At 38.1% G+C, this 22136-nt stretch overlaps 1 protein-coding gene across 5 annotated transcripts in view; it reads left to right on the top strand.

The window, feature by feature from the left end:
• GARRE1 (granule associated Rac and RHOG effector 1) overlaps nucleotides 1-22136 on the top strand; it is a 60928-nt gene that overhangs the window by 25972 nt on the left and 12820 nt on the right. For 3 of the 5 annotated variants that reach the window (XM_074839533.1, XM_074839534.1, XM_074839536.1), the window contains 6 exons: nucleotides 4547-5863; nucleotides 14218-14424; nucleotides 16787-16927; nucleotides 17215-17310; nucleotides 17450-17611; nucleotides 18607-18765. In XM_074839533.1, the coding sequence (XP_074695634.1) occupies nucleotides 5369-5863; nucleotides 14218-14424; nucleotides 16787-16927; nucleotides 17215-17310; nucleotides 17450-17611; nucleotides 18607-18765 (1260 nt within the window). In that variant the 5' untranslated portion in view covers nucleotides 4547-5368. Of the gene's footprint in view, nucleotides 1-3740; nucleotides 3865-4546; nucleotides 5864-14217; nucleotides 14425-16786; nucleotides 16928-17214; nucleotides 17311-17449; nucleotides 17612-18606; nucleotides 18766-22136 lie in introns of all 5 variants that reach the window. The other 2 variants (XM_074839535.1, XM_074839537.1) reach the window with 2 other exon arrangements.

Raw genomic sequence — 22136 nt, forward strand, 5'->3', positions numbered from 1 at the left:
AGCTTTTAAAATTGAGATCAGAACCCTTTTGAAAGCATGGAAAGTTGGTTTTTGTGATCAAAAAGGTTTTGACCAGTATGGCCTGTAAAACATTCACGTAGATGATAGATGAAGTGGGCTGAAAGGAAGTTGACAGTATGGGTAATTGTGTAACTAACTAGTAATAGACTTGTACATTTTACTACTTCCTCTGCTCAATTTCCTGTGTTGATTCAGGGAAAAAGTTGCCTCTTCTAGCAGGGTAGTCCCAAATGGGGCGAATGGGGGATTAGACCCCTTGTTGCTGGTCCAGAACAGAAACTGGGAGGTGCCAAATTCCATTTGTCTGAAAGTCTTCTGTGCTAATTTGTCTCTTGCAATCAGTGAAGTTGGAAAAAACACTTCTGATTTTCTGGGAAGTATCTAAGCAAAAATTTTTGGATGTTACATTTAAAAAAAGGATAGTGAACTTGATTTGCGTATGCACTGATTTTCATCCAATTTCTGTTTCCTCTATGCAAATGTGGCCATTTTTAGAGCATCTCTAGCGGATGTCTACTTGATTCTCTGTGGAAGTTCAGATAGCTCAAACTAGTAGCAGTTCCTCAACTATAGCATTAACTCCTTAAAGCAAGAACATAAACAGTGTGGTGAGCTTTTTCAGTAGCTTTTTACAGCTTTCAACAGGATAGTGTTCAGTGTGGAGCTTGTTTTTGTACTATACATTCTATTTATAATGTTAAATAGTATATAAATAGTACTGGTTTGGTCTTGATTACACAACGGAAGGAATAAATTTTTTTGTGACATGCTAACTTTTTTGATACTTTCTACACTCGATTTCTGTGAATATTTCTGTTTTCTGCAAAATCAAGTACAAGCTTAATGTTTATATTATGGACTGATAACATGCTGTTCTTGTATCACTAGAATGAAACTCTTCCAGTTTGTTTTTTTTTCTAATATGGCAAGAGTTAGATTGACGTAAAATTCATATCGTTATGATATGGAGCCTCCACTTTTAGTCCATGCAGCAAGAGCAGTGGGGGAACCGTAGCATTGGAGAAGGGAGGGGAGAGCGTGGGAACATTCTCTGCTTCACTTTTTCAGGAAAAGATGCAAAAGGAAGAATGTTTATTTTGTATGTAGCATGTTGGAGATCTCATTATAGAAAGTGTAAGACATGTGGCATTACCCGCATGCCTAGTGTTGAAAACTGTGGCTTTCCTCTCTCTACATAAACATCTCTTTACATGCTGAAGATAAACGCTGTCCTCTTTAAGCTTTTGTGTTGATTTTATTACAAGGGAATATTGAAATTTTAGAATTGAATAAGTATCTGTAGGTTTGACTATGAATTTGTCTAGAATTAAAATGCGATGATGTATCCTGTTTATACTGGTAGAAAATGCTAACCCACCATTTTTTCCTATTCATTGCATTTATGTTCTTTTAGGATGTAGCAGTTTTATGTGTTGGCTAAATATCAGACCATTGCAAATGATCAGTGACTTAGTTTGATCCTGAAAGGCTCAGTGTATAATCACAACCACCAAATTGTAGTGCATCTCTAATACTCTTGTCTAATTCAGTGCTGTATAGCTTGAAAACCCCTTCTTGGATTTTTCTACCTTTGGCGCTAATTAACATTTAGATGTTTCATGATAATTTCTTAAGTTCCTCTGAAATGGGAAATTCATATCTACTTATGGAAAATAATCACCAATTTACTTACACAATGCATATAAATTAACCAACTCTTTTGTTCCATCTGCATTTATATGCAATCAAGAAAACCAATTTAATCATGCTTTCCACTGTAAGGCACCATAGCTTGTAAAGCAAGGAGAAAAATATTTTCAGCTATGCATATGATATCAAAACTGTCTAGAAAATTCTGGTTTTAATGGGTTTATTGCATTTTGACACATTCAGTATGAATATTGAGTATGAAGTAGTTTAAGCAATCAGCTTAGAGTAATAAGGGATGCTGAAATGTGTATGGGAATATCTGCTGTGTTTTATTTGTTTATCATGTCTTTAAAAGTGGGAATACAAAAGAATATTTACTCTAGATCTTAGAAGCAGAACCATCTGCAGCAGTGACTTCATGAAAGACTTGTGTGTCTGTTGTTTTAGTAGGTGTGAGACTATCCAGCTCTGTATGTTGTTTTGTCCTGCTATGTCTTGCCTGTTTCTTTATCTGTGAGATTTTTGTATCATATGTATGTGTCAAAACACATTATGTGAATGAGTTGATATCTTGTCTCTTCAGATAGGTGGAAATAAGAAATTTTGGTAATCTTATTCCTCAACCATTTTGACAGTATTAATACAGGTTTCATATCTCAAATATAATAGCTAAAGGAACATTTTGTTGTTGAACTAAGGGGCTCCTTCCTGTTATATCTGGATTATTCTTGTAAGTACTAAGGAAAAAATCCCATTATGAATTACTGTTTGATACTAGCCTTGTACGTCGCGATTGCTGCAGTAAGGAAAAGAATGTCCTCCTTTGATCAAATCAAATTATGTGTATGTGTAGGAGAGGGAGAGAGTGACCTAAAGTGTGACTAATAGCTAGGACTAGATAAACTGATTGAAAAAATCGTGTTTCTCTACATTATACTTTCCTTCTGATAATGTCCTGACGTTGTTAATCATGTCTTTTGCAGTCTAAAGAAATAGAACATTCCTCTCTCAAAGCGAGGAACACTGTACAAACTTACCTGTTCAGCACACTAGTATGGGGTTTCCTACCCTAACCTTTGCCAGTCAGAGAGGGACCCGGGGGTGTTGATTGACAGCCGGTTGAACATGAGCCAGCAGTGTGCCAAGGTGGCCAAGAAGGCCAATGGTATCCTGGCTTGCATCAGAAATAGCGTGGCCAGCAGGGACAGGGAAGTGATCTTGCCCCTGTACTCGGCACTGGTGAGGCCGCACCTCGATTACTGTGTTCAGTTTGGGCCCCTCACTACAAAAAGGACATTGAATCACTCGAGCGTGTCCAGAGAAGGGCAACGAAGCCGGTGAAGGGTCTGGAGCACATGTCGTACGAGGAGCGGCTGAGGGAACTGGGGGTGTTTAGTCTGAAGAAGAGGAGGCTGAGGGGAGACCTCATTGCCCTCTACAACTACCTGAAAGGAGGTTGCAGAGAGCTGGGGATGAGTCTCTTTAACCAAGTAACAAGCGATAGGACATGAGGTGATGGCCTCAAGTTGTGTCAGGGAAGGTTTAGACTGGATATTAGGAAGCATTTCTTTCCAGAAGGGGTTGTTAGGCGTTGGAATGGGCTGCCCAGGGAGGTGGTGGAGTCCCCATCCCTGGAGGTGTTTAAGAGGCAGGCTGACATAGCGCTGAGGGATATGGTGTAGTTGGCAACTGTCAGTGTTAGGTTAATGGTTGGACTGGATGATCTTCAAGGTCTTTTCCAACCTACATGACTCTAGCTGGTGGGATAAGAGGTAATTAGGTCAATGCAGTTCTGACTCTGGCACAGAAGAAAGGAAGATGATAGAGGTGGGATTAATTAACAAGCTATAAATTCATAGTGCATAAAAATTAAAAATAATTCTTGTCACATGTGTGTATAAGTATATATGTGTGTGTTTATATAAAATATGTAAATGAGCTCCTAGGATAACTGACCATTATATGGATATATGATCCCAATCTGTAAACATGATCATGAGATGCCAAGCCCTGTCCAGTTAAGAGTGTGTTTGAGTAAGGGCTTAAAAAATCTTCATGCCCTTTTCCAGAAGCTCCAGTTCCTCCAGCCTGGCCTTGGATGTCTCCTGCGGCAAACTGACCCTTGCTCACTGCTCAGGCTCTGTTCACCTTCCTACAAATGCTTTGGCTGTCCAGCTGCACCAGAGTTTGCTAGTAAGAGCAGGGCAGTACTAGAAGCTGTATTTTTCTCTCTACTTTCATGTCTGGGGAGTGTGTTTAGGCCAACCTGTTAGGCAATTCTGCCTCATATAATATGTTGCATATGACAGATTCTGTCTGCCATCCTGAAATGGGATGTGTATGTTGTATTTTTCAGCTAGTCTTAGGATATACACAGATTTTTCTACTGTTGTACTGAAAAAAAAGTGAAGTACCTGTATCTGTTGATTTAGTAAATTATTAAAATGAAGGGGAATCTCAGATTTCTGCAATAAATTATAGTGTGTGGAAAAAAGCTTCATTGATTTAATTTTTAAATTATTTAAAAAGGATGAGGTTAGAAAATGGGATTAATTCCCCCTGAGGTCTGCGTTAATAGCCTTCCAGTGTTCTTAACTGTATGAGGGTTGCACTGGGGATTAACTGTAGTCTTAAGTTTGACAGTCTAGGATGGGAGAATTAATAAGGAAATATTCAGCAGTGTTGAGTTTAGTAACAGGATGACACTAACTTGTAACTGTCTTTTAAACTGTCGGTGCAGTTCTCCATTCTTTTTGATCTTGTGTGTTGTTGACAACGTATGCCTGGAGAAGTATATCAGGACACTGCAGGAGTTAAAAATCTTAAACCTTCTCATTGTTCCATAACATTTTAAACTTTTCTTTTTTCTTCACAGGAAATGACCTAGAGGCCTTACAAATACACTTGTGCATTTTTGTTCGGAGTCTACAATTGAGGGCAAATGCAGTCTGGAAGCACCACTTCTTAATGATACGACGGAAACAACTACCTCAACAAACAAGGAAAGGGGAAGAAGGCTTGCAATAATAAACACTCTAATTTTTAATAGCATATACTTGCTAAGTCTTCTGTAAGCAGAGTCCAGTATTAAGAAGAGACACTACAAATAAACGAATTTGGCAGACTGGATCTGTCAAGACATTTGAAGATATTTGATCTGCTGACATAAGGATTTGCTTTTTCAAGGAAGGAGCCTCTGCACTGCTTTTATAATCACTGTTGATCGGTGGTTTGCTCCACTTTTCCTGCTATTACTAATGGGAAAATTGTGTTAAGGTATTGCTTCTAAAACTATTATTTGCATTGACAAAAATAACTTTTGTAGACTTAATAGCAAGTGACCATATGCTCATGAAGAAATCGTAGGCGATAACTTCTCTGCTCCAGCGTTGCTTTTCTGTGTGCAGCGTGGAATACCAAACAAGAGACAGAGCATTATTGAGATACTTCGGCTTGCTTTTTTGAGTACAGTTTATAACTGCAGCAGGGCTGCACTGAACACTGAAAATACAAAGTCAGCAAATCTGCTGCCTTTCTCACTGCTGATACAGATTATACAGACGCTTGCCTTTTTGAAATGCCTTTTGTGAAACCTATGTACACAGTCCTCCACTGTTACTGTACATAACTATATATTTGAGGAAGGAATTTGACAAGTGATTGTTAATTCAAGAAATCTTTGGACAAGCACTCACTTATGTATTGCTGTAGTGCACAAGAAAGCAAAATGGACTACAAGCGGCGCTTTTTGCTTGGCGGGTCCAAGCAAAAAGTGCAGCAACACCAGCAGTATCAAATGCCTGAGCTAGGCAGGACCCTGAGCGCACCGCTGGCATCTACAACCCCAGCATCCCCTTTGGTCTCCTCAGCTGCTGCGGGCAGCTGCAACCACCCTGTGTCCCACACTACTCCGATCGCAGACATCCAGCAGGGAATCTCCAAATATCTGGATGCACTCAACGTGTTTTGCCGTACAAGCACTTTCCTTACAGACCTTTTCAGCAGTGTATTTAGGAACTCGCACTATTCTAAGGCAGCTATGCAACTGAAAGACGTGCAGGAACATGTCATGGAAGCAGCGAGTCGACTCACAGCAGCAATAAAACCAGAAATAGCAAAAATGCTGATGGAACTGAGTGCAGGAGCTGCAAACTTTAAAGATCAAAAAGAGTTCAGCCTACAAGACATTGAGGTAAGTTACCTTGGGGGATAGTGTTTTGCATGTGAACTTGTATTTTTCCTTCTGAACTGAACTCTTCAAAATCACTTCTACACCAAAAGTTCTCTCTGCCTTGCTTTCTATTTGTGGGCAATGCTGGTAAAAAGGGAAACTCTTTTATTCTTCCGTTTTCTTCAAAGTATTAAGATTTGCGTTTGCAGTGCCTGACTTCCAGTTGTGTTGAATTAGGTATTTAGCAGGTATTTCTGTATAAGAACTTAGATTCTATTTGAAGTTTTCATGAAATAAGAGAGTTATCATTAAATTGTACTACCTCTATAATTGTAAATGGTAATAATCTTCTACATAATTTAAAGTTATAACCAGCAATCCAACCACCACTTTCTTCTTTGGGGAAACTGTGCTTAGTTTAAAAATAATAATAATGCAAAGCAAAAAAACCCTGCCACTCTACCCCTCCAAACCAACTAAATAAAAGTTTTAAACAATTTTGTGTTTTATGTTAGGTAACGGTTCTAACAATATTAAGGCATCGTATTCTATGTTAACCTATACTTTCCTTAATATTATCCATTCTGAGGGGAAACCTGAACACTTGGGGGTGGTACATTGTCATCAGTGTTTGTGTAAGGCTGCATATTAGTTGACTAATGATCGAAATTTGTGTAAAATGATGTTTTACCATCCTTCAAAACATTTTTGTCTTTTTGAGTTGTGCTTAAAAGGAAAATAGCGTGCTAGCGGGAGAGATTTGTGATATAAAAATTTGTCATGACTTCGCTATAATTTCCATACACTGGCAAGCAAGTGTCCAACAGTCAGAATTAGGATGTTTTGAAGTTACGAGAGAATCCCCAACTGTCATCATGCCTGGCAGAGTATTTCTGAGTATTTCTCCTGTAGTAAGTGTCTTAATCATGTAAACAGGCAGTGTTAAGTGATAGTCACATATGAATCTCTGGTGTTTTCAGTAGTTCCTTGTGTTTTGACATATTTCTTTACTTTACAGTAGTCTTTGCAAAGTTATTCTTACAGAATTCAATCCTGAGTGGAAAACTTACTTTTTGAGTTCTCTTACTTTTGATTTAGATTTCAGGTAACTTTGTAAGAATGAATGTTAGACACACATGCTTATCAAGCATTATCTGCTTTCTCTAACTGCACAACTTGCAGACAACGTGGTTAAGTAGAATGCTATTTGTAGTACATAACTGTAGTGAGAAATACCACAGTTTTCAGTGTTGTATACTTAGTATAGAGTGAAGTAAGATTGGGCATATATTTGTTATAAAAGTCTTCTGTAGACTGGTATTTTTGAAAAGTCTAATAACATCACTATGTTTAAGGCTGTAGGAAAAAAATCTGTGATGTTTTTTTAATTTAAAAATCAGTGTGAGTTTTTGTGTAATTAAAGACCTTGATAATACCTGTGCTGAAAAACTTTCTGTAATTAAAAATAAAAGGTAAAACACAGAGCACTACCTGTCGTCTTGGGTTTTTTTGTGGACTTTGAAACCCTGTCTTGCAAAATGTTGGCAACTATCTGTATACTGCTTTTATAATCTAGTCAAGCAATTCTAGGTGCTAATTCCTACCCTGCCCCACACACTGTGTTGGGAGAGTGCTTCCTCAGCACTGAGTGGAGTTCAGGAGCAAAAGCAAAGCATTGTTTGCATAAATTGGCAGCATGTTCTGCCAGCTTAAAGCAAAGGTAGAGAAACTTGCTTTGGTCCCTGCTTTACCTGTATAGACCTAACGCTTGTTCCTGAGCTCCATGTGTACCTGCACTGCTCTCTTCACCGGGGAGCTCTGTGGTAGGAACAAATGTGAAGAGAATGCAGGCAAACCAGGTGGATTGCTTGCTTTTCTTGTGGAAATTGGCCACTTGTCATCATATTCCTCTTACACCTTTTATTAATTAAAAAATGCATCTTGCACACAGCTTTAAAAAAAGTCAATATGCAAGGTTTATGGGAACTTTGGAGTAATGAGACAAGTATTGTATTATGCTTTTGCTTTAGAACCAGCAAAATTTAAGGATTTGACACTGACTTACATGGTGGTGCTATAAATCATCCAGGGAGCATGGTTTAGATGACCTAAGTATATGGGCAAGCTAGTTGGATGATTGTGCCCAGGAAGCAGTTATCAGTTGCTCACTGTCAAAATGGACCCTGGCAGAGGTCAGTACAGAGAATGTATTTAAGTTTGTCGATGACTTGAAAGTACGTGATGTATAAGTATGCTGGAAGACCTGCTGAATTAAAAATAATCTTGAGTTGAACAAAGGAGTCTTCCAGTTGGGATGGAATTCAGAGGGGAAAGCTGAATGCTAAAATACATAAATAGAAATTTTCTTGGGCGGAGCCCACTGGGCAGCAGTTCTGAAGAACAGTTCTAGGGCTTATAGTAGTCATATGGTGAGTGGGAGTCAGTGTTGTGCAGTTGCAAATAATAAATCAATGTTGTTGCTATTGTGTAAAGAGGCAGTTGTCAGGTATTTAACATGACTAGAACCTGCAAGAACCATGAAATAAGCGTTCAGTTATCTTCACTTTAGTCCTTATGGCCTTAAACACAATGGTGCACCTACACACCACTGCTTTGCACTGAGAAATAGTGAGCAACTGGAGAGACACCATAGGAGAGTAGGAAGAATAATCAGACATCCAGGAAATAGGACTTCAGAGGACAGATGGAAAAGACTGACTACAGAAGAGAAGACTAAGAAGGGAACTTAGAATTGTTCAGGTATGTAAGAAGCTGCCAGAAGATATGGCAGTGTTCTGTTCTTCGTGTCCGTGTAAGGTGGAGCAAGACATAATGAACTTAAATTTCAGAAGGAAAGATTGATATTAGATGCTGTGAAAATGCTTTGTAATGTTAGCGAAGCACTCGTGGATTGCTACAAAGGATAGGGAGCATCCATCATGAAGAACTTACAGAACAGGTTAAGCCCGCATCTAGCAAAACTGACCCAGGTGAAATTGCTCCTTGCTTGGAACAGTAGGATGACCTTTTGAGAGCCTTTCCTATTCTGCTTTTCTGTGATTTGAAGACTGAGCTGATTATGCTGAAATTTAAACAGTGTGATTTTTTTTTTTTTACCCTGATCTATAGAAAAGTTAATATTACATAAAACTACCAGCAGGATTAAAAAACTCACAGTGGAAGCAGAAAAATATAAAGGCTGTGCCTGACTTCATCAGAGTTCACTGACCAGAGGAAACAAGGGGCATGAAGAGTGTGAGAGGCGGTGTAATTGTTTCCTTGGAAGATACAAGGGGGGAAATACAGCAATATCTGAAGTTGCTTTTGTAGCTTCTCTAGTGGATGACTGAAAGAACTTATAACTCTGAGAAAGAAGTGAGAGATGGTCGAATGTCTTGAGTGGCAGCTCAGCAATATCCAGTACTCCAGAGCCTTACTTGAGGGATGGAGTCTGGTATTACGGAAGCAGCAGGAGGTGTAGTTCATGGTGGGGTGGGAGGACAGAACCCCAAATTCATGAGAAGTACATGAAAATGAAGCTTTTTCTATGCATGAGCCCAGCTAAGGAGAACATACTTTTCCTAAGCCTTCCTTAACAAAGGCTGTATGTTTTGAGGAGGAATGAGAAATATAAGCAGAGCAGGTTTGTCTTTAGAAATTTAGCAGAGCGCTATGGATTTTCTGAGGTGCCACACATTTTTATCTACTATAGTGGGCTCTAGCCCCCAGGGAAGTCAGTATCAGGAAAACTTCCAAGTTCTGATGAACATACACTGACTTGGATTTGGACTGAAAACCTGGATTTGGACTGTAGCAGCAGTGGGTGAGGGTTTTAATTTATTTATTGTTTAGCAGAACAGAGCTTGCTAGTTCACAGCTGTCTGCCAGGATGTATAAGGTGACTTCTCATCATCAGAGTGTTGGTGACAGATGGAGTTTCCCAAGGTTTCTTAATTTCAGAAATGCAAATGCAGATTTTTATTTTCTGCCTTTCCTTTTCCCCTTTCAAAAAGCTTTGAATCCTCAAGTGTTTTGTGCCTGTATGGGTGAGGAACAGCTTGGAAATCAGGGGGAACGAGTGCGTTTTATGTTAAGTTTTTCAGATCTGTTGTTAAAGTTTTGTAAGCTGGAAGAATGCAGTAAAACTCTGCTTCTGTTAATAAAAGTGTTAAAGGAAATCCTGGGGGGAGATTAAAACTGGGAAAAAGTTTGTATATTTCCTCATCTTTTGTGAAGTTTTGCAGCAGCCTCAGTACTGCAAGATACAATGAATCTTGGTTTAGTTACATGGAGCTTGTATGTTGTCTTAAAAGTGGTAGTAGTGACAGAGATGCACATGTTGCCTTCCTAAACAAAAGGGAAGTCTGAATTGGCACAGGGTGTTTACTTGGGTGTTCTGTTTTGTATTAAATGGAGATAATTTTTGGCTTTTATGTATAGAAAGTAACTGAAGATTTTTGAACAAGAAGCTTGTGGGACAAAAATGTCTGAGTAAATACCAAATGTAGCCTTTCCTTAACAAACATTGTAAAGCCCAATTTAAATATTTTTTTTAAATTATTATCATTCCTGTGATCTGCAGGGATTGGCTTCAGACTTTTCTGAGTTGAGGAACTGTTAGTAGCAAAAGCTGCTTCAAATCAGTAGAAAATGCTATGGCTTGGAACGCCGTGGTACTCTTGTCTTGGTCTATAATCTCATGGTCTGCTCTCAGATCTGCTAGCATTGTCTTTAGAAACATTTTGTATTACATTTTAATTGATGCTTTTTATTTTAAAAATGCTTAACACAAATTGGTTTTTGCTAAATTATAGTTAGCATTTTAGTAGTTGTCAGTATCAGATTATCACTACTGGGCTTTTAGATTGACTGTTAGCAGAAATGAGACTGCTGGGTTGCCCGTGTCCCATAATACTGTAGATGTAAAGGTGCAATTTCTGCTGGAATCTAGTTTATCTTGGAGGTAACTCTTTTTCAATGAGCAGGATTGTGTCTTCCCTTTGAGGTGTTTTGGTCATGAGATCAGTCTTCTGAACTGCAGGGCATTGCTACATAGTAAAAATGAATAATATTCTGCCCACTTTCAGCAGTATGTGGGAAAGGCTATTCTTTCATAATCTGGTACACCAGTTTGAGTCATACCTCATTGTTAACTTCATTATATTGCTATTTTAATCTGGTCTCTTCAGTGGGTGGACAGGTTGCACACAGGGCTTATCATTTTCAAAGCCATTAAGAACTCCGTTAAGGGAAATGGGAGTACTAGGAAACCACTGAAAAAGCATGTTGTTTTGGGTTTTTGAATTTTGTTTGTTTAGGGAAATAGCAAAAAAAAAAAGGGAAGGAAAAAAGAAAAATAATTCTACTCATAAAATGGTACTTCAAACTTCAGGTCAGTGTTTGTATCAAGAAGATACAGGAAGACTGACACTGGTTATTTGCTAACTTTATTAGTGGTAGCATTCTGTTTTAAAGAATCTGTTGTATCAGATTTGCTTGCCAGGGAATTTGCGTGGCAGCACTGTTTAGCAGTGAAATCTGACAATTTTATGTGTGCACTTTGTCCAGCAAAATATTCCAGAGTTGATTGTGTGCCCCCATTAGGAAGATAATATGGGACAGAGTAATCTAACACTGTGTCTCTGCCTGATGCTCCTGTTTGTATGTAACCAGTTGGATTAAACCCATCGCCTATTTCAGAGACAAGGAAGTCTGAACTGAGACCTCCCCAAAAAGTCCCATTTGCCTGAACAGGAAGACAGATTCCATTAGGCAAGGTTACTCAGCTGCTGAGATAGCTAGCTCTCCTACCTGGTAATGGGTTAGGGAAATATAGGTGCTAGAGCTGTATTTCTTGGGACAAAAAGTTTGCAAGCTGAAGACCTCATCGTATACGCAATAGAAATGGTACTAAGAAATGGTTTAAGAAAACACCACCACTACCAAGAAAAACTTACTAGTTGACAGCTCATCTTTGATTACTATATAGTCTCTAGGTTTTAGTTTGTTCTTATTACGGTCTAAAGCAGGAGCATCAGACACTTCTGCATGGGAAAGTAGGGAAAAATAAACTCAAAAACGAGATGGTGGTGCTCTGAAAAGAAACACGTATCTATACTAATAGTCTTCTCCAGATTTTGCAACAGAGATTTAGTATATTGTTTTACAGGCTTCAGTAAGTGCTGGCCAACCCTGGTTCTATTTGTTAAACTGGTGGTGGTCGTACTTTTTTCCCACAGTTAGGACAGAGTTTCAGCTCTTTGGAAGAAAAGCCTTAAGAAGTGAACTTTAAAGCAAAGTGAATTTGGCATCTGCAGTGCGTGTTTAACAGTGCAAAAATCTGCCACCACTTGGATTTCATTTTAAGCAGTTAAAACCATCCTTACCCATTTCTGAGGAAGACAGAAATAGATTGTTTTTCAAAGAAAATAGAAATTCAGTAAAGCAGATGTTACTATTTATCTTCATTGTTTAACACAGTAAATTATACTAGGAATGCTGTGTGCTGCCACTTAAAAACTAAATCATTTGTTTATTTTGAGCATTATTCCCAGGCAGGGGAAACTTCAACCTCTGTACCTTAAATATTCTTTGAAACTTAATCGGCTTGAAATTCCTAGTGAGTCCTAGTTTCTTCTTCCCTTGAGAACTGCATTGTTCGTATACTGAAATACTCAGATCACCAGTTGCCTTTTCCTGCAGTTTTCTTATAAATCTTTCTAATCTTGTAGCCAGGAAGGTTGGGAGTTTTACTCATTTTATCATTTGCTGACTGCTTTTTTAATAAGGCAAACTCCACTTTCAGAGGTCAGTCAAAGTACCAAAAATGTTTTAATTTTATGCCTTGTACAAAGAAGGGAAGTGATTGAACCAGAATGGAATGTCAAAAGGAGCCCGGATGCAATGGAAAAAAGCATTGCCACCACTGGTTCTTCTGAAGTAGATAGTTAATGCATATAACTGTTCGTGTGACTACACAGTCTTGCCAGTAAGATCATTGTGTCTGAATATTTTTATTCCAGAAGAATGTAGCTGAAAATAAGCCAGATGATTTATTTGCTCCAAGGCATGATGGCTTTGTACATTATCTGTGTATTTTAATGAATTATTCCTAAAATGGAATTCAAGTTGAGTCTTTTTTAATAAATCAAAGTCAAATATACATTTTTAAACCACTTTGTGTGACAAACTCCATAAAAGAAACAAAACACTTTGCATAGTTTTTAAATACTTTCTGTGGAAAATACTTGCTTCTCTGCTGTGTTCTAGTTAGGCTTTGTTGTAAGCTTTCGTCTGCGTAGGAGAGCGTGGCACTGAAGGTAGACGGAGCACTCCTGCTCGTGCTGCTTTGCTCTCCAGGTTGTCCTGGGTGGTTGCACTGTCTGTTCTTCCACGTGTGGTGGCTGCACCTAAATAATCAGTTTGTGTGGCCTGTTTTGTTTTGCTTGTAGTAACTGAGGCATACATTTGTCTTTGGTCATGATTCTCATTATCATTGGTATGGGAGAGGGAGATAAATGGGGGATGGGGACTGAGAGGGGGCAGAGGTTCAGGACGGAAGCCCAGCTCTGGCTGGCAGAGGTGGACACCCCTTCCCCGGCACAGTGCTGGTGTTTCCCTCAGGCCAGTGAGTATGGGGAGGGACCAGCAGCCCTTCACTTCCCTGCCTTTCCTCACACTTTCCGAGTATTACATGACCCATTTCAGTGAAATATTCTGAAGAGAGGATTTGTGCCAGCGCTAGCAGTTAGTTCCTGTCAGACAATGCAAGTGACAGGGCTGCAACTTTGTGCATGCCTTCTGCAGTCACTGCTATGTTCTAAAAATGGCACTGTTGCCACTGTATTATGTGGCAAAATGTTTTTAATGCTTATTACCCATTATTGCTCTGCTTGGAAGATAAACTGCTGGATTAAGCTGTTCTGCTTTCTTTGATAATGTTTTAAAATTATTCAGATTGTTGGTTTGGGTTTTTAGCATAAATTCAGCTAGGTCTGTGCACCAGTGGGTTTTGCTGTTGAATTTGTTCTTCTGATAATATGCTACTCCCATTTTTGTATTGTTTCATGTGCTTGATATTGCTAAGTAATTTAACAAGCTTTTCATTCTTCAAATAACAATAACTTCAGTGCAGAAGTAAAAATGACATGGAATCAGTTTGATCTCCCCTTAATTCATAGAAACTAATGCTTAGTCACGGTCTACCTTATTTTAAGTAAATGTTTAATTATCATGTGTTACTGAAGCGTTATTTTAATAAAAAACAGTCTGAGTTTAACTTAGTTCCTTACCCCAAACACTGAACAAAAAGGAAGAAGAGAAGCTTCTGTGAAATCTTCTATTTGCTTGAAACTGGTTTGTTTCTTCTCCCACAGGTACTTGGGCGATGTTTCTTGACAGTGATGCAGGTCCACTTCCAGTTCCTGTCACAGGCTTTGCAGAAGGTCCAGCCAGTGGCACACTCTTGCTTTGCTGAAGCTGTAGCTCAGGAGAGAAAGAATGTGAGTGGGGCTGGAGCCTCAAACTTAAGTCCCACAAATGAGCTAGAAGATGCAATAAGATCATGGAGAGGAGCAGCAGAGGTATGGAGTTCTTGCTGTAGTGACACTATATTTAGTAAAATGTTGTATGTTTAGTGAAACCTAAATTCAGGCTGGATGCCCTAATAAAGGAAGAAAAGTTCTGATTTTAAAGACATGCTACATTTTTTTACATGTATGGTGATTATACTGTCTTTGCCCTGTGTAAAGTGTTCTTTGTGATGTGTTTGTATGTAAGGAGTGCACAAACAGTGGAAACAGCTTTTTGTTACTAGTAACAAATTAATAATGTTCAAATGTGGTTTGGCAGACAAGGCGACATGTAACAAGTCGTTTAAAAACAGCAAAATCTTGATGAAAAATAATTTAGATAATGTCTATTTCTCTTACATTTTGAGTATGAATTCTATTTTATACTTAATCTTCATGGTAACTTTTAACACTTCTGTCTTCATGCTGTTAAGCTTGATGTTGCTTGATCCATCAATTGCTGGAATGCTAATTGTATTACTTAGATGTACCACTCTCTGGACTTGTATTTTCACAAACACTTGCCATTTGTGGAATCCTTACTTATCCTGACAAAAAAAGTACTTTACAAAGGCAAACAGTTTTCTGAGCTTTTCTGCTTTCCCTTGCCCTGTTGAAGTCTGCAGAGGGATAGGTCAGCATGGATTCAGACACTGAGTGCCTGATTTCCTTAAGTTCAAGTAACTTGGACCATGTGCTTTTGAAGTCTTAATTTGACAGCCCACACAGGCACATTAATCAGCTTGACTGGGAATCTTGTCAAAGTTTCCATTTATCAACTAACATCTGCAAGGTATATGAAAGCAAGCAAGTTACCTTTAGAACTATGAATGCAGAGGAATTGTAATTTTTACTACAGCATAAATTTATTTCACTGGATCAAATAGGGATTTGGGAGTGCTTTAGGTGTATCACAGATAATAGTTAACAGGTCTATTCCTGGTATGGCTTTACGTCTTTTGCATAAAAATAGTTAATTTTATGTTTAGTATACTTAGTTTCTTAAAACTGTGTCACAATTTCTAGAAATACCCTGCAATTGCTATCAAGTTTGTTTAAAATGTTTTTAAAATTAAACTTGGGTTTGCGGAATCTGGGACATGAACTTTCTGTTTTTATCTCCGTATAACGGCCCACTTCAGCTATTTCTGTTAATAAAACCTGTATTTTAAAACAGTTTAGTACAAGTATTACACTAATCAAATCCTTTATTAAGCATATGTGGAGAGGAGAAGGAAAAAAATACAGATTCCAGAATAACAATAGAAGAAACTTCTCAATTTTTACGATTGACTAAAATAACTAATCTGAAGTATTTGTGTGGGGGTTTAGGATAGCATAAGAAAAATCTGTGCCCTGTAAATAAAAAAAATCTCTTATAACTGTAGATAGACTAATATACAAGTCATTTTGATAAAGGGAGATCTGAAATACTGAAATCTTTCTAAATTTTTACTTTGTGGAGTGGAAGGCAGTCCATTATTTCCATATAAAATCAGCCTCTTTGGCAGGAGAATACACTGCTGTTTCAGAATAAAGTTTAAGATGATACTTTGTCAGTGGCTCAAAACTATTTTTCCTTTTTAAGATTTTTTTCACTTGGAGAATGCTCTAATTTTGTGTCAATGAGGTGACCATTGGCATTGTACCAAAAATCCCGTTTCAACATCCTGCTTTAGAGCAACACTCCTTCCTAGACTGAGAAATAAGCCATACGTGAGGCCTTAAATGCAGTTGAGAGTAGGTTTCTGTTTATTTTACCCTGGTCAGTAGTGTAATATTCTACAGTTAAAACGAGATATTTGGCTTTTCATATTTCTTACTTTTCAAAATCATTTTACATAAAGCTGTTATCTTGCTGTGCTAAGTTGACCTTAGCCTTGTGTGGCTCTTCTCAAATTGCACCACAGTAATCACCCTTGATTTTATGAACTATATCTTCTTATGTACACAGGAGTGTTTGTACACATGATTAAATGTATCTTCTGTTTCTGTGGCAAATAATACCCTTTACGTTGAATTTATAAGTCCCTCCTCTGGTAAGCACAGTCATCATGTGACCTGTGTAACAGGATCCTTAGTCCTGAGAGGGAGCTGAAATAGTAACAACAAACAATGTTGAATTAAGTTGCTAGACAACACCTATATGCCATACAAATTACATGAGATTTGTACTTCCAAAGTAGCAGGAGAGGTTTAATAAGTTATAATAAATAATCTTGTCTAGATCCTTTCCATCAGGTGCTGCTTCTCATCTCCTTTATAATGTTTTAAACTCTATGGGGTGGGTTTGCTCTTTTTAAAAAAATTTAATTAAGCTTGACCTTGTTTAATGTTGAACCTTTTTACCCTGGATCCTTATTTTACATTACAGGCCACATCTCGATTGCGAGAAAGAGGCTGTGATGGATGTTTGGCAGGAATTGAAGTTCAGCAACTTTTCTGCTCACAGAGTGTTGCAATCCCTGAACATCAGCTCAAAGAGTTAAACATGAAAATTGACAGTGCTTTGCAGGTGAGTTTTTAAAGTCTGCTGCTCTCATGAGTGTGTAGTACAGTCAGTGGGCCCAGGAATGAAATAGGGAAGGAGTATGTTACTGCAGAATTACATCTCACTGGCAGCCATGAGGTATTTGAGAATTACAGTATTGGGATCTTGTATGATAAATGTGTGTATGCCATAGAACTGAGCAGGGTAAATCTATGTAACAATTATTATATATGTATCCAGACACAATGACTGCATGCTTGCTTTTACTTGCTGATATGCCTGCTCCATCTCAACTTTTTGTTCAATGTCAGGCTTACAAAGTGGCTTTGGAGAGTTTAGGCCACTGTGAATATGCAATGAAGGCTGGTTTCCACTTGAACCCAAAAGCTATTGAAGCAAGTCTTCAGGTAGGATCTGCTAAACCTGCTCTCTTTCATCCCTCCTCACCTTGAGAATAACTATTTAAAAAAAAAAAAAAAAATCGGACTCATTAAGATTCTCTAATGTCTTCATTTCTTTTAACTGATCTGTTCTTTTATATTTCAGGGCTGTTGCAGTGAAGCTGAAGCCCAGCAAACAGGAAGGAGACAGACTCCACCCCAGCCAATTCAGTGTGAATTGCCCACTGTACCTGTTCAGATAGGATCGCATTTTCTGAAAGGAATATCCTTTAATGAGTCTGCAGCAGAAAACCTGAAGCTGAAAACGGTAATAACCCTGAATTTAACCACAGGAGAGAAGAAAACAAGAAAGAGAAAAAGGAGAGGGGGGGGGGAACGGGGGGGGGAAAAAAAAAATCAGAGTAGAAGTCCTTAAAATTCAGAGAACAACTGCAGTAGAAGTTCAGTGCCAAACTTGTATTTAAAAGTGCATCTTTTTAGCCTGACTTCCTGTGGAAACAAGATGTTGATAACATTGTAGGTCCATGCCTGCCTGCTTCTGATAATGTTTTAACCACCTGGGCAAATTCAGTCCAGTCTGAGAGAAGCTTAGGAGTCTAAGAGGTAATGAAGCTTCTGTGAACTTCTTGAAAATGGGTGGGTTAGGTATCAAGAAGTGCAGAGGGGAGCGAGCCCTTACAGATGCACCCACCAGGTGACACACTTTAGAGCTTTTATAATTTTTGGTGCCAAAATAAGTCTGGCCCAGCCCAGTGCTAAGGGAGGTACTTGAAAAAAATATTTTGTAATAAAGCTCCTTTTAATGTTGTCTTACAAACTTTGATCAATTTATAAAATAATAATTTAAAATTGTGGAGAAGTTAATTGTATTTTCAGTCTAAAGGAATGGGGAAGAGTCCATTCAGAAGTAATCTGGGCAATTTTAATGAGCACTTTCACTTTTTTAGGTAAGCCCAGTTCATTACTCCTGAAAGAGTTGAAACAATCCACAGCTCAAAATACTGCTTTTCTGTTGTCTTTGCAGTGCTTTTTGTAGTTTTGATTAAACCGTTTTGCAAGAATATAAGCAAAAATACTCTTTATGATTTTGGAGGAGTATTGTGTTCCAAATAGCAGAGACGGTCTTCCATATTTCTGTGCTGCAGTTGAGCTCTTCTAGTTATACAAGACTGTTCAGAGGTAACAGACATTATAGTTGTTTGAAAAACGTGTAGAACAATAAATACATATGGAAGCGTTGGTGTTAACATTTCTGAATCGTGTGTTTAGTATGACAAAATTGTTATGATTTTTTCTTTCCAGCACACAATGCTGCAGTTGATTAAGGAAGCTGGATGCCATAATGGACTTACACCACGTGATGACTCTCCTGTTACTGAAGTACTAAATCAGGTTTGCCCTTCCACTTGGCGAGGAGCCTGCAAAACTGCTGTACAATTGTTATTTGGCCAAGCTGGACTGGTAAGTGACTATGAATAGGCTTAGCAAAAAAGGGCTACTGAAACATCCTGAACTGAAACTAGACATTTGAAAGAGTTTGGAAATTAATTTCCAGTGTCTTACTTTGTGTTTCTCCATTTTTAACACTGCAGATAACCTGATTTAGGAGCAAAATCTATCTTTGTAGAATGCAAGTTTGTAGATGATATCAGGAGAATGTACAGTGTACTTCATAGTCTACGTTATTAGAGAGCACATAAGAAATGAAACTTCTAATTCATAGTGAAATAGAAAGATTTTCAAATCTATAGATGACCGTATTAAAAACCATCACCCCTCCCCCCACTTCTCGTAGATTAGCTTTAAAAACTGCCTTTTTTCCACTTCCTCTTTGCTTTGAATGGAAGCTGGGTTTCCTGCCCACCATAAACCAGGAAGTCCTCTGCACCAAGTAATGCTAGCTGACATCTCCAACAGAGGACTAATAAAATACTTTGCTGTAGACATATGTGTTCTTTAGAAACAAATCCCATGGATTTTATGGTATCTAAGCAGTTGCTAAAAATAGATGCTTGGAACATACTCTGATAAAAAAATGCATTTGTGCTCCCATAACTAATTGCTGTAATCTCTTCATTTAATAAATTCATTTATTAAAATTTAATAATTCATGACACATAGGTTTTTTGGACTACGGTGAGTCTTCATTTGACTGGACAAATAAAATGGGGGCAACAATGCAATAGGATAGGAAGGAAGTGCAAGCATAAAGGTACACTGTAGCCTATGGTAGTTTCTGTCAGGTATTCTCTGAATCATCTTTAGCCTGCAATGAGCTAAATGCTGCTTGTTGATTGATATACTGGTATTTGTTCAAGGTGATGGCAGGCCATCAGGACTTTGTAACTAATTGTAATTTTTGATGAAAGGATCCTTATTGCTACATACTTTATAAATATTACATTTTTCAAACAAATAGCACAGCTGAAGTGACTTTCCATCCTAGTTCATTAAACCATATGTTTTTTGGTACGGTTAATAGATTCTCCAATAATGGTGGATGACAAATTGTAAGTAATACATTTGTCAGATATTTCTACTTTAGCCTTCCTTTCATATTAGATATTCTCTTAATATTAAGTATCTGTTAAACAAGTGGGTTCAAATCATGCTGGAATTGAACTGGTTCTTCATGTAAAGAAGACCTGTAAGAAGGTAGTGCATTAACCACTTTGCATAAGGAAGTTTTACAGGGAGGCATAAGAAGGCGGCGGTATCTTCGCAGGGAAAGTAACTGTGGAATAGTAGGATTGATCAAATTTCTACTTAGGTGTTTTCACGGAAAATACATACTGAATATTAATTAATACAAGAAGAACTAGTAAAAAGGATATGGTTAAGTGGGATTTTTGTCTTCACCTGCCATAGTTCGTGGTAGGGTGCTGGGAGTCAGCAACAAAGTACGGGATATGAGGCCAAGAAAGAAACTGTTTCTCAGCAGCCCTATGGAAGTGTGCCGTAACTCGGGAGGAGTTGTTGGCTCCTGAGTGTCTAGATGAGGAATGCCTTGGAGAATGCTGCACCTCCCACCACTTCCTTTCCAGGGGGTTTCAGGGTTGTGCACACCCAAGTCCTGCCATGATGAGATTTGGGGAGTGGCCCAAGGCACGGTTGGACTCAGGAGTCTGGAAATCTGGTGTCCCTCAGTCTAGACATAACTGGTTAGACCTGCTGGTAATTTAAGTGCTGATATTCTTCAGGTTTATCATAGCATTTGGAGAGTTGTCAGCATACAACTTCTACGTTCTCTCAAATGACAGTGCTGATATAAGGACTATTACTTGTGTTGAATCATGAATGTCTCCAAAGATTTTTGCATGAACCTCAGGTTCTGAAAGTAGCAGGTTTCTATCTTCAAAGACACAGTAATGAGCTGTACACATGACAAAATACTTGCGAGCCTTCTCTCCATTCATTCTCACTTTGATTTGCTATAATTTGGAAGGGTGTGAGGGTTGAGGTTTTTCTTTATAAACTATGTGCTATAATTTTTTTTTACAAGATTCAATTATGCTTGTATGTAGCCTCATACAGTAATGAGAAATTGTAATTTGCTGCTTTAAAGCATTCTTTGGGTGGAGACGAGAGAGGAAACACCTGTAAAACAAGAACAATAGGTGTCTGATGCACAGGAAGCTATCCTCTAAGGACCTACCAGGCGGGGAGGGAGAATGTGTTTATTTTAAGTTTATTTTGTGTAGAACTCAGATAAATGAATCATGGGACAATATTACATAGTCTTTGGTTTACTGCTTTTAGAAACTAAGCTCTCTGCATTAGTTCAGAATTGTGTGTAAATTTGTAATTTAAATGTCAAATTAAAAAATGAACATTACTTGAGTCTCGCTATCTTTAGCCTGTCTTGCCATGTGCCTTTTCAGAAGAAACTCATTAAGAGTAGAAAGCACAATGAGATGTGACTTAGTTTGCTTGGTTATTTTAGGCTTCAGTTTTTTTAACACAAGAAATAACTTTTAAAAGTGCAGGTCTTACGTTAGCATATATATTAAGAATTGTATCTTCGGATTTGGGTCAGCTGAAGAAATCTCTGTGTTGGAGTAAAATTAATGTGTATTAAAATAGTTGAATTCAGAGGATGAGTGGAAATAAAAATTTGAATTGGCCTCATGCAAATTCATGAAAAGGTTTAACTAAATCTCGAGCCATCTTTTTTTGTGCTGGTAGGTCTTTCTGAAGCAAAAACCAGCATGCATTGCAGAAGCACTAAATTTCCTAGTAATGTTTAAATCCCACGTTGTAACTCTGACCAAATATTGAGAAACATAAAACTTTTTTTAAAGGGAAAAATGAAGATATGGGGGAGGAGGGAAACACCCCTAACAAAGCCCAGACCATGAGCACTACCATGCACCACTACCAGAAGGTGATCTAGGTCTGCGCAAATCAGAATTTTAGTTCTGACTTACGGGTCTGAGATGCTGACAGTATTTTTCTTGGGGGTTGAGAAAAATCACTCCTAAGTTCATCTCTCCTTATCCCTATGATAATTGCAATATAGCTGAATCACAGATTACCAAATTACATAAAAGTAAAATGGTACAAATACAAGGAAAAAAGTAATGGAGTTGCCCTGTTATTAAATGAGAAGTATTTTCACAAGTGGATAATAGCATGGTGTTTTGTCACTGGGCTTAGATGTGTTTTACAAGTTTGAATAAACTTGGGCAAATGCTTAGAGTCAACTGGAGGAAAATAAGGCCTTATGCTAAAATAACAGGTGCAAAATAATTGTGTTCAAATGTCATTGGATGGTTTTGTTAAAGCAAGAGAGAGGAGAGACACTCAGCATTATTCAGATTTCAGATTCCTTC

The sequence above is a fragment of the Strix aluco genome, chromosome 14, assembly GCF_031877795.1.
Source record: "Strix aluco isolate bStrAlu1 chromosome 14, bStrAlu1.hap1, whole genome shotgun sequence".
Taxonomy (NCBI): domain Eukaryota; kingdom Metazoa; phylum Chordata; class Aves; order Strigiformes; family Strigidae; genus Strix; species Strix aluco.